This window comes from Callospermophilus lateralis, chromosome 4, assembly GCF_048772815.1.
Source record: "Callospermophilus lateralis isolate mCalLat2 chromosome 4, mCalLat2.hap1, whole genome shotgun sequence".
NCBI lineage: Eukaryota > Metazoa > Chordata > Mammalia > Rodentia > Sciuridae > Callospermophilus > Callospermophilus lateralis.
The window spans coordinates 68,381,164-68,394,217 of NC_135308.1; the positions used below are offsets into that span (position 1 = coordinate 68,381,164).

General features: G+C 47.1%; 1 protein-coding gene across 1 annotated transcript in view; it reads left to right on the forward strand.

Annotated features, from left to right (window-relative positions):
* Prmt8 (protein arginine methyltransferase 8) overlaps positions 1–12,300 on the forward strand; it is an 86,258-nt gene extending 73,958 nt beyond the window's left edge. Inside the window, exons 8-10 of the mRNA XM_076852552.1 lie at positions 1,709–1,859; positions 11,362–11,483; positions 12,217–12,300. Coding sequence (XP_076708667.1) covers positions 1,709–1,859; positions 11,362–11,483; positions 12,217–12,300 — 357 coding nt within the window. The remainder of the gene's footprint in view (positions 1–1,708; positions 1,860–11,361; positions 11,484–12,216) is intronic.
* Positions 12,301–13,054: the final 754 nt, after the last annotated feature.

A 13,054-nucleotide genomic window follows, 5' to 3' on the forward strand; every position in this document is an offset into this window, starting at 1 on the left:
AGGGGGCCTGTGTGAGTGGGAAGAGCCACTGGCCTTTTCTGTGGGTGGAAGTTGCAGAGACAGAGTGGGCTGTCTGGTTCTGAAGAGGGACCTAGTGGTTGGAGATGTCTGGATGTGGTGTGAGCTGCCCCGTGGGTGGGGAGTGCAGCACCCTAAGGGTCTGGCAGACACTAGAGGGACACTGACTGGGAATGCTGCAGAGGGATTTTGGATTCTTGAATAAAGGGCTCCACTCCAGGGGTCGTGGCGTGCGATCCCATCAACTTTTGCTTGCCTGGCCAGGGCTCACCCTTCAATAGTTTTATCAGAACCCAGAAAACACAGTGCAACTTGCTCTGGAAAGTCAACTCTCCGAGGGGCTACCACCTTCCCTGAGCCCTGCAATCCCACCCTCTTCACAACGGTCAGAGAGCTTCGGTTTCCCAGAGGCCTTCACGGCTGCTCAACCCAGGCCACAGCAGGACTCATATGATCAGCCATGACTGCTCTTCCCCCTCCTCTCTCCATCTCTGTGGAGCCAGGACTTCTCTTTGCAAGTCCCAGGCAACTATGGATCTCTTTTTTTCTTTATTTATCCTAGAAATATAGAGAGATAAAAGCTATTTTCTCAATGCTACTTTGTTTCTTCATCCATCCTGCTTCTGGGTCTCAGGAGGACCCCTAGAACCAGGAAGCACACAGGTGTCTGTCTGGCTCTTAGAGAATTTTCAGGACAGTGGTTCTTGCTACACAAACATGACCTGTGGGGAGTTCTTCCTTGGGCCTCCCTGGCATCTTCTGAATGCTTCTTGGGCTCCTGGTGGGGTCTCCCTGTCTCATGGCAGCCAGCAAACAACAGGTCTGCGTCCTTCACACTCAAAAGAACAGCACATTGTAAACCCATCTCTCTATTACCCTTGCTCCCCACGCGAGATTGATTTCCAGTCACTTTCGGGCTGAAATTGTGAGAATTATTAGTTCTTTGTGTTCCACATTCCCCGGCCAGACCTGAAAATTCTCGCTCTTATTTCTCCCTTTTATTTATTTTTGAAAAACTGTCCAACCTTGTTATAAATGGTTGAGAGAACTTCCTTCAGTTCAGTCTGTGACTTTGTGAGCTGAGGCTTTGACTCCTGAGACAATGCTCAGTGTCTCCTATTACTGGGAGCTTGAATAGAAAAGAAAGGAAGGAAGAAGAAAAAAAAAAAAAAACAGGAAATAAATGGTCTGGTTCATGCAAATCCCTGGGAGAGGCTGATAAACCCAGACTGCTGTTTTGATTCAATGGGTCTGGGACCCCTCCCTGCCCCACTCAGAATCTGCTCCCAGGTGATATGGATGCTGACCATCTGGGCTCCACACTTTGAGGGTAACTGGATGGAGGTAGTGTCTGGACCATGACTCAGTTCAGGGATTCATTGTCTAATGGACCCTTCCCTTCCCTGCCAGCCCCCTCCAGGGCCCACCTCCAGCAGATTTACCTCCCACATTCTGTTCCCCTCAGTTTTTCATTCAAGTCAATTTGCACCATTGCCTGAGTACCCTCCACCCTAGAATGGATGGAGGAGGTAATCGGTTGGGTGGAGGGTGGGCCTGGATTCACTCTAAGAATAATGACACCCCCAGAGAGGCCACTGCCCACAGTCTCTCTTGGAGTGAGTCTACTGACCAGGCCCTGGACCTGTTGGAGGCCACACGTTTCCAGCATTCTCTCCTGTCTGGACTGCAGGAAGTGGACATCTACACGGTGAAGACAGAGGAGTTATCGTTCACATCTGCGTTCTGCCTGCAGATACAACGCAATGACTACGTCCACGCCCTGGTCACCTATTTTAATATTGAATTTACCAAGTGCCACAAGAAAATGGGGTTTTCCACAGGTGAGCTGTTTCTTGGTTCTCTGGACCCTCCGCCTCTCCTCCTCAGGGCTTCCCTGAAGCTTTGTGGGCAAGACCAAGTCTGGCCTCAACTGAAGGAGAAGGTGCTTGGGGGTACGCCAGAGGAGAATGTCCCACACATTGGCTCCCCAAGGAGAAGGTAAACCAAATGTGGTTGATGCTTCCAGAGCTGAGAGCAAGCACTGGGTAAGGGGGAGGCAGGGGGAAACTACTGAGGACCCCCAGAGACTCTTCAAATCAATCTGTCCCATTTGCATTTACTGAGCATATTTTGTATGAGAGGTAAGGACCCAGGATTGAATTAGACTTCTCCAGCTCCACTGCAATGTCTCTGTTAGAATTCCGCTGATCTCACTAGACTACAAACTGATCTCTTTTTGTCCTCTGTACGTCTAGCCCAATCCATCCTTCATTGAATCCCTGGTTAAGTTCCCCAAATATCACCCGCACTGTCTTAGTCTGTTTTCTGTTGCTATCACAACATACTAGAGACTGGAAATTTATAAAGACTAGAAACTTATTTGGTTCTGGAGGCTGCTGGGCAGTTCAAGAATCTGGTGCTGGCATCTGCTGGGCCCTGATGAGGGCCTTGTGCTACATCACAACATGGTAGAGGCAGCACGTGGTGAGTAAGCCAGTGTGCGGGGGGAGCTTGCCTTTATGACAAGCTGCTCCCCCAAAAGTCCATAAATCCATCCAGCTATGCATGGATTAATCCATTTGTGAGGGTAGAATCCTCCTGACCCAATCACTTCCCAAGGACTGCCCCCCTACAACAGTGCTGCAACAGACACCACATTTCCAACACAATCACTTTTGGGGGACAAAAATTCAAGGAGGCTTCTTGTGTCTCTGGGCTGTTGCCTCTGCAGACACCGATCCCTTGTGCATCCAGCATGTGTCCCGGGGGTGGGAGGGTCCTAGATCCCAAGGCTTCGCGATCTCCTTTCCTCCCATGTTGGGCTGTCAAAACGAGGTGCCATAGACCCTGGGGTGTGGGGATTAGACAGCAGACGTTTATTTTCTCACTTTCTGGAAGCTAGAACTCCAAGACCCAGGTGTCAGCAGGTTTGGCTCCTCCTGAGCCCTCTCTCCTTGGCTTGCAGATGACTGTCTTCTGACTGTATCCCACATGGTGGTTCCTCATGCACCCTGGGATTTTGTTGGTGTATCCCAATCTTCTCCTCTTCTTCTTATTCTGTCTTTGTTTTGTTTTGTTTTGTTTTGTTTTGCTTTTTTAAATCTTTATTTGTTCTCTTTAGTTATACATGACAGTAGAGTGTGTTTTGGAATACTATACATACATGGACTAGAACATCCCATTCTTATGGTTGTGCATGATGAGGACTTTCACAGGTTGTGTGTTCCTATATGAACATAGGAAAGTTATGTCTGATTCATTCTACTGTCTTTCCCATTTCCACCATTCTCCCTTCCCCCCACTCTGCCCTGTCCAATCCAGTGAACCTCCCCTTCTGCCCCTTCACCAGCATCTGCATATGGGAGAAAACATTTGAACTTTGGTTTTGGGGGACTGGCTTATTTCACTTAGCATGATAGTCTCCAGTTCCATCCATTTACTGGCAAATGCCATAATTTCATTTTTCTTTATGGCTGAGTAATATTCCATTGTGTATGTATACCACATTTTCTTTACCCAGTCATCCGTTGAAGGGTACCTAGTTGGTTCCATAGCTTAGCTATTGTGGATTGAGCTCCTATAAACTGATGTGGATGTGTCACTATAGTATGCTGATTTTAAGTCCTTTGGGTATATGCCCAGGAGTTGGGTAACTGGGTCAAATGGTGAGTCCATTCTAGGTTTTCTGAGGAATCTCCATACTGCTTTATAGAGTGATTGTCCCACCAGCAATGTATGAATGTGCCTTTTCTCCAACATCCTCACCAACATTTATTGTTACTTTTATTCTTGATAATGGCCATTCTGACGGAGATGAGATGCAGTTTTATTTTATATTTCTCTAATCGCTAGTGATATTGAACATTTTTTCATATATTTGTTGGCTGATTGTATTTCTTCTGTGAAGTATCTGCCTGTTTATTGATTGGGTTATTTGTTTTTCTGGTGTTAAGTTTTTTGAGTTCTTTATGTATCCGGGAGGTTATTGCTCTATCTGAGGTGCAGGTGACAAAGATTTTCTCCCATTCTGTAGGCTCTCTCTTTGTTCCTAATCTCTTCTTATAAGGACAATAGACTATGTTAGGGTCCATGATAAAGACCTGTTTTAATTCAATCACCTCCTTAAAGGTCATATCTCTAAATAGAGTCACAGTCTGAGGGTCTGGGTGTCAGGACTTCAATATGAACACGAGTGGCTACAGTTCAGCTCACAGTACCTTCCCAGTCCCTACCTCCTTTCCTGGTCAACTCCACCACAGGCTTCACCTCTTGACAGTTCAGGTGTTACTTGGTCCCGCCTTTCCTTCAGGTCAACTTTAGGAGTCTTTCTCAGGGCCCCTAACATCCCCTGTAAATGTCTGTTATGCCTCTGTTAAGGGTGATACTTATGCACAGTAACATTAAGAAATTGGTTCAAAACAAGATAACACGTCAAGGAACAAATTCTCTGCCCCATGTGTCCGGGCCCCTCCTCAGAGGCATATGTGATTAATGATTTCTTTCATGTCCTTCCAAAATACCTCAGTGGGTGCTCAAGCATGTAGGAATTTATACATACTGCTTTTGTGTTTTATTTTGAAGAAGTTATTAGACTCACAGGAAATTGCAATAATAGCCCACAGAGTTCTGTGAGCTCTTCACCAGTTTCCCCCACTTGTGGCATTTTATTTAACCGTAACACAATATGAAAATGACATCCCTGAGAAACCACTGGTTGAGTCATCCTACCCACCCTGCCCTTTGCTACCTTTTTGTTGTTCAACAACATATCTTGGAGATATTTCCATAGCCTCACAGGAATATTTACTTTCTTTCCCTTTAAGCAACTACATGGGATTCCATAGGGGAAGCCATTCTTTATTCAACATTTCCATTCTTCTTGAAACTACCTGTCTCCCTGGAGTAGGAATCACATTTCATTCGTCTCTTCACTCCTGGCTTCTACAGCAGAGTTGTAAACACATGTCTGTTACATGAGTCTAGGATGCTAGGCCTCTGCCTTTGTGTTCATAAGGGGACGGAAGTCTTCCTGGGACTAGAAGCCCATCCTCAGAGGATGGGTGAGTGTGTGTGCATCAGGGGAAGAGGAAGGGGAGTTAATTGGAGGATATGCTTATGAACTTTCTGAAATCAGGATGATGAGGATTCTTTGTTTACCTGTGGATAGAGAAGCCAAGAGGCTTCCTGATCTTTTCTAGAAATGCTTTTCCCAGAACCAGTGTCCCCTGACAACCATGGTCAAGGTTTTCTTGTCTGTATCAGCTTGTCTGTGCTGGTGCCCTCCTGCCCCGGGGAAAGCCAGAACCCCCCCTGGTCTAAGAGACTGTCAGCTGCTACCCTCCTTAGAGGGGGACTAGGGGAGTTCACCTTCTCGGTGGACAGCCAGGACAGAGAAGGAAGATTTTACTTGACCTTGAAGGATACCTAAGGCTCAGTCCCAGTGACGGTGAGGGAGTGGAGACAGTGAGAGAGCTGAGGATGAGTGTGCTTGAGGACCACGGCTGTGGTCAGGGACACAGTGTCGGGATCTGCCCATGGCCTGCCCTGCTGCGGGTGATGAGAAAGTCAGTAGATGAGGCCACTCTGGAAAAAGGTGTGGGTTTCTAAAGCCTGGCTCTAGCTCTGCAGCACTCAGCAAGGTTTGCCTCCCTTTGAAATGATCTTTTCTCCAATCCAAGCAGTCTCTTGGCTCTGTGGGTGGCAGGGATAACATTCCAAGTGGCCCATGTGGTGGAGGCTTGGTGAAACTGGAGTCCAGAATCTGGGCTTCATGATAGTGAGGATTTGTCCCAAAGATGAGTGTCTAACCCATGGCTCATTTCCTTCCTATTTGTTAGCCACACCCCTACCACCCTCCCATACAAACTCACGGACTGTGGTCTAAATCCAGGTGAAAGCCTGCTCCAGTGTCTGTCTTTTGGTGGTAACAGGGTCATATGCCATCCTCTTTGCACAGAATTTCATAAAGTTAGGCTGTAAGACATTTGGAACCCTGCAAGTCCTCTGCTCCTGTGCCTTGGTGTAGTGTGGCCCATGGACCAGCAGCCTCAGCATCACCAGAGAGTGTGTAAGGCCTCATTTCAGACCTACTCACTCAGAAACTCTGGGGGTGGGGTCCAGCAATCTGGCTCTTAACAAGACTTCTAGTTAGTTGCAGTGTCTGCTCAAGTTTGGGAACCACTGTCTTTGTGAAAGACTGTCCTCAATAATGTGGTTGAGAATTAGACCAATGTGGAACCCCTCTGGAAAGGCGATTCCGTCTCCTCTGCGCTCACTGAGATTTTGTGCTTTTGGAATAGGCACAGTTTACTTTTCCCTACAGCAATCTGGAGTAGGTAGACATCAGGGGGAGTATTTGTTTGGCTGCTTTCTCAGCCACCTTGGGGTGTGAGTGTGGGGTTTGTGTCCAGCACACAGCTGGATTCTGTACTGGATCATTTGTGTTGGACAGTGGGATCTACTCAGACATCTGCCCTTTAACCACTGACCAAGCAATTCCTTTTTGTTTTTGAGGATCTCAGATGCACAGAATTAGATTAACCCTGGTTCCTGGTTTATGACACATAGCCATCATTGGACCATGCCTGGGTCACTTTTTAAAAAATATTTATTATTATTTTTTTAGTTGTAGGTGGACACAGTATCCTTATTTTATTTTTATGTGGTGCTGAGGATGGAACCCAGGGCTTCACACATGCTAGGCGAGCGATCTACCGCTGAGCCACAATCCCAGCCCACCTGGGTCACTTTTTGGTTATTTATTTTTTAATATCACCAACACTCATGAACTCACCACCTAACTAAAAAGCTAGGATGTCAATAAAGTAGTGTTAACTAGAATGCAAGTAGTAACTAGCAATAAATTTATTATTTCTATCAGAGTGTAACTCTGTTAGTGATTAAACAATAAATAATTACTAAACTATAAATATTAACTAGAAATACATTGTTAATAAATATGATTATATTTATAATCAATGTTAATTAATAGCCATCTTGTTATGATAATATAATACTATTAATAATAATAATAATAGTTATCTAACTCCCTGTCAGCCCACAGAAGTCCGTGACTTAAATGCTGTATCAACACCTCTGCACCTACCTAGTATGCTTCACTTCTATCCTCTTCTCCTTTATATGGCCTTCAGTTGAACATTATCCTACATTTTGTGTTTCTTATTCCCTTGCTATTTTTAATGTTTTATCACAAGTATGAATATGCCTAAACAAAGTATTTTTTTTTTTTTTTGGTCTCCGTTGTTTTTGAATTTCATGCAAATCAGAACCTGCTGATGGGACCCCTCCCCCACAAAGGCTGACTGAGTTGTTCATCCCAGCCCAGGCGCAGCTGGCTCTGGGGGGCCCACTCCAAAGTACATCACATATTGTGCAGCCTGAAAATGATCCCTGTTAATGGCTCCGGCATCTCTGCAGCTCTGGCAGAAGCTGTCACAAATAGGCACAGGCACCCAGGCTTCCAGACTCTGCCAGCCAGCAAGCAGAGCTGTCCCCACCCCCTTGGACACATCTTCAGTGGGGCGGGGGTAGGAAATAGGCACTGGGAACCCTTGGGGCTTCTGTTCAATCCAGGAAAACTGTGTAGTAGGTGGAAGGCAGTTGGCCAGGTGAAAACAGACTTGGTTTCAAGACCTGCTTTTCCTGGAAAAATCTTCAAGATGGGGTGGCCATTCATTGGAGAAGTCCTTGAATTAGTTACTTTCTGGCTCTTGGACTTAGGCAGCCCCATTCCAGCTTTGCCATCCTGTGACATTGGGTTATTTTCTTAGGTCAAAGAAACTTCTTGGTACATGGTAATTCTTTAAAAGCTATGTGAATTCCCTAGGGAATATAATTCCAAATTTACAACTAGGAAAGTTATTATATCTCAGAAAGAAATTTCAGCCACTTAGTCATTAGGAATAAAGTTTCCCTTTCCAAAAGTACCAGGAAAAATCTAATGAGAGCCCCCTGCCACAGCTTCCTCTATTTCCAATTCTGTCCTTCATGCTATGTCTCTCACTGTCCACCTCTCACTGTCTTGTCAGGCTGTAGGGCCTGCAGGGGTGAGGGGCATGCAAAGCTCTGTTCATTTTGGTTGCTGTTCCCCTGCCCCACTGAGGATGTGTCCAAGGGGGTGGGGACCTGGCACATAATAAGTTTCCTAAACAAAGATCTACTGAGTGAACGAATCTGTGCATTCGCACTTGGGGTGCTATGGACAGTACTGATCACATTTGCTTCAAAATATAGAACACACATTGTTCAGAATCTAGAACCCAGAGAGACTGAGGGGGAGGAGGCTTGAGAGAGGGAGAAAAGTGGAGGCAGGCAGATGGGGCCAGAATATTTCCAGGAGGAAGGCTTTGCCACGCTAGGGAAAGCTGAAAGCCAGTACCATCTCCAGAGTTGCAGTTGGGGTAGGGGAGGGAGGGGAGATTTGTCACTCACATGGAGAGCTCTAGATGTCATCCACAGCCCTGTGCTGGGTGCTTACCCTTTTCCTGTGCAGCAGCATTCCAGATCCTTCCCCAGGATATTCTAGGCTGCTCGAATGAGGGAGCTTACCTTTGCAGACCAGAGCCACAGTTGACGGACGAACAAAATTACATACCACTTTATGTAGTGATTAAATAATTACCAGATGCAATGGCTTAGTGATACCCTAAACACAAGCCTAATATGTTATAGGTAGGCTAACTTTATAATTTATCTTTCAATTAAGGACGCTTTGCAAATAAAAGGGAGAGGTATTAATAATTATGCCAGGAAAACAGACATAAACTGGGACTGTCCTCGGCACTGCAGGAGACTGGGTCACCCTTAGCATATGACGCTTCCCCCTTCTCCTCTCATCTTATTCTCACACTGCCTCAGGGAACAAGTATCATGTCCCATATCCCACAGATGTAGAACATGAGCCCCAGTCTGTGGCAGGTCTATGGCAAAGTAAAGACTGGAAACAAGGCTGATGGTCGCCTAATTAAATGTCTTTTCTACAGTGATTCAGTCCTGGCTGTGTGTCCACAGTACCTGGGGGGAGGTTTCATGTCTTGGCAAGCTGTCCCCTCACCCTCCTCCCTAGAGTTACTGTATTGCCATCTCTTGGAATAGATTCAAACATCCAGATTCTAAATTTTACTAAATACTTTGATGGAGAAATAGGATTGAGAAAACTGGTTTAGACAATTAGCCCATGGCTAAGGGACCCACCGTGGAAATAGATATTTGGGGAAATCCCTAACCTTTTGGTGTTGATGTTGATAGAAAAATAATTTTCTTCCAATCTGGAGCTGGTGTGTTTTTTTTTAGGCCACCTTCTGATTCAGACTTCTGGGTTCACTGGCCAGCAATTCTGAGCCAGTGACGTCTTGGTTTCTCAGAAAGCATCTGATTGGGTGACAGAAAGAGGCTGCTTGAGTCCCCTTGCCTGAAGGTCTTTAGGAAAAAGAGACACCTGTCTGAGCTGGTGTGGGTGGGAGTGGGGGCGAGAGTGCTGTCAGTCACACACTGACATTCTCCACAGACAACCAGAAGCCATCTTTTGACAATTTATTTAGAGGTAGTTGGCAGGGAAGTGTGCCGGGAGCAGGTGGACTTGTCCACGGCAGCAGTATGTGAGGCTGGGCAGGCTGGGTGCGTGTGAGGACCCAGGGTCTGAGATGCACAGGTTGCACATTTAAGGTACTCCTTCTCCTTCCAAGTGCACAGACTGAGCTTTCTCCCCATGACCTTGAGTTTACATTGATTTCCAAATGAGCACTTTGAAGGCTGCGGGAGTCTATCCAAACCACTGACATTTGATCAAGCCAGTTCACTGCAGAGGGCAGAGAGAGACTCTTTACCACCATTAACAGAGATCTCAGGGTTTGGAAAGATCTTAGAGGTCACCTGGTCTGAGCTGGTATGTGATGATTGCACTCACTCAGGGTGGTCCTGTGAGCCCCTCCTGGGCTGGGCCTTAGGTAGCTGGTGTGATTGTGAGACAGCTCTGATTCTTCTTGGTGAACTGAAAATCTGCCTTCCAGTAATTCCTGGTGACTAGCCTTTGTTCTGCCCCAAGGCCATATAGAATGCCACATATAAGTCTCTCTATGTGGCATCTTTCGACAAGTTTGAAAGGCCTTCATCGGGTCTCCCCAAGTCTTGTCATCTCTGGCACAAGATGACAAAGAGGAAGCTGGCAGAGGAGAGCAATAGCCTTGGACAAGGACCTTGCTGTAAAGCGAGTTCTTCTACAATCCATAGACTCCCAGCATCACTGACCATCTCATTTTACAGCGAAGCATCACAGGGACCTGCTGTTTGGGTTCCTGCCATCATCCAATTATTTAATACATACAGACTGAATATCGTGGCAGGCACTGAGGATATTATCATCAGCAGGCCTGGCATGTCCCTGCCTTCACGGAGACTGTAGCTTGTGGAAGAGGCAAATGAGTGGTGGGGGGGGGCATTTAGACTGTGATGACTTCAGCTCAGGGTGCTGTTGCAGCCCTTGATCCAGGGGTGAGTGTCCAGAGAAGGCTGACCACAAGGAATGAGGGAAAAGGAGGAGAAGAATGTTCCAGAGACAGCTGCTGCAAAAAGATGATGATGTCCCCAAAGGCAGGACCCTCATGCTTAGCTGGAGAATATGCCATGTGCTAGGGGGTTCAGTGGATAATATTGGGGTGCTGTGGGCATCATGGTGGCTGTGGAGCATGTGGGATATATGAGCTATGCACCAGAGGGTGGCAGCTGTGGAGTGAGAATCATCCCTCGTTTCTTTCTAGTCCAGTAAGGAAGGCACAGCTGGGACCCCATAGTAGCCCTGGACCAAGGTGCTGGGCTCAGTTCCAGGACACAGAGTCACAGGCATGGAAAGTTTTGAGGATTGAGGATCAAGTATATGGGATGTCAAAGGAATCAGGAAGCTGGTTTAGCCATGGAGTTTGCATAAATGATGCCATTTGGGGGAGATAGGGGGCCTACTACACAAATTTCCCCCCCACACACTATTTGAAAGTCTTATCTCTGTTGAACTAATTAAAATAGCAGCGTGGTGAGTTCATTGGCGCTAGTGAGGTTTGTTGGTGAGAGGGCATTCATCATGCACCCTTAGTATGAACTTGTGATATCAGCTTCTTTCTTGGCTGATCTGTGGTTGTGAATAACAGCCCTGCAGGGGTGGGGACTTGAAGGGAAGAGAGGGCATTGGGGCTGAGTGGGGAGTTCTGGTGGGGGCTCAGACTGGGCATCTGACTCCACAAGAGTGTTGGTGAATCCCATGGGAAGCCTTGTCCTTCTATAGACATAACCTCGGACTCCTTCTTCTCACCTCCTCTGATCTTCACCCTTCAGCCCCTGATGCTCCCTACACCCACTGGAAGCAGACCGTCTTCTACTTGGAAGATTACCTCACTGTCCGGAGGGGGGAGGAAATCTATGGAACCATATCCATGAAGCCAAATGCCAAAAACGTGGTGAGTGCTGAGGAGCCTGGTGTGGCCAGGGTCATCAAGGAGAAAGGTCCTAGGGAGCCCCCAGGACTCACTCTCCCAGGATCAAACGTGTGTACAACTGAAAAAGTTCCCAAGGGAGGCAGTAGCTGGCCATATTTGGGGGTGACATGCAATTAGGCATAATGGAAGGACTCTGACCTTCACTCTTCAAAATCTGGCAACTAGGAGCCTTCTCTAGGTTCCCCCCTGGACTCTCAGCCTTGAGGGCAGCTCCCAGCCCTTCACATGAGGTGCTTTGAGGATGGACTCTGTCGAATGACTGGGTTCTACCTCGATTAGGATAAGCTGGGCCAGGAAATAACAGTTTCTGGTGCCTGGATGACATTTGGTTTGTATTTCTTCATCTTGCTTGGTAGGTTGGACACCAATTCTTCTTGAGTAACCCCAAGTCTACAGAATACTTGGAGGGTTGGTTATGGCATAGAACATTCAAGCACTCCCCCGGCCCCATTTTTTCCCAGGATGAAATCTGAGAGAACATTTTTACATTAGAACAGAAAGGATTTAGGTTAGAAATCAAAGAACTTCCAGTGAGAATAATGAGGCACCAGAATAGATCCTGAGGACGGTTCATGGAGAGGCCCTAGCTAGAAACCCTTAAGAAGCCCGAGACTGCCCACCCGCCTGGCACCAGGAGGAGGGCTCAACTTCCCTACCCAAACTAACGCGGCAACCCTTTGCTCTTTCTTTGCAGCGAGACCTCGATTTCACAGTGGACTTGGATTTTAAGGGACAGCTGTGTGAAACATCTGTATCTAATGACTACAAAATGCGTTAGCACATGTGGGAAAGCGCAGAGAGCGAGCGGGAAAAGGAACTCTCACCTCGATCTGCCGCGCTGTCCCAAGGAACACTGTTCGCAGGACTACACACTCGAAAACCAGAGCTTTCAATTCTGCCTTGAAGATTGGTGGACTCACCAGGGCTCCCGTGGGCCCCGCCATGGACGGAAGGCCTCCAGCTCCTCCGCTCTGCCCTGGGAGCCTGCCACAAAGGCTTTGTCGTCGCCAACAAAGAGCAACCTCATGCGCTGTGGCTGGGCCCTGAGGATGGAAAAGCCCCTGTGTCTCCCCATCGTCCTCCCAAACTGTGACTCTGGATCTTCCAAGTTTTGCATGCTGCAGGCATCTAGGACAGATTGCTTCCACTAGAACCTGGAGACTAGTGTCTTTGATAGCATAAGCCAGATTATCTGTGCGGTGGTGTGTGCGTGTGCGTGTGTGTGCACAGCATATATATTAGTTTATTTGCCCACAAACACTGTTGTATATGCATGCATATACAACCAAGTGGGTATACTTCCGTGTTCATCCAGAGGGGTGTGTGCGTGCGTGTGTGCGTGCGCCTGGGTGTGTGCGCGTACCATATATATTACTCTCAGAGGAGATTCTGTTGCTTTCGAATAGGAATTTGTTTTGTGATTAGTTCTCCCCTTCCCCACCCCTTAACAGATGTTATGCAGCTATGAAAAATTCTCTGTACTAGCTCTGGTCTCCTTTGGACTAGACAGTGGCTCCGAACCCTGAGCACAG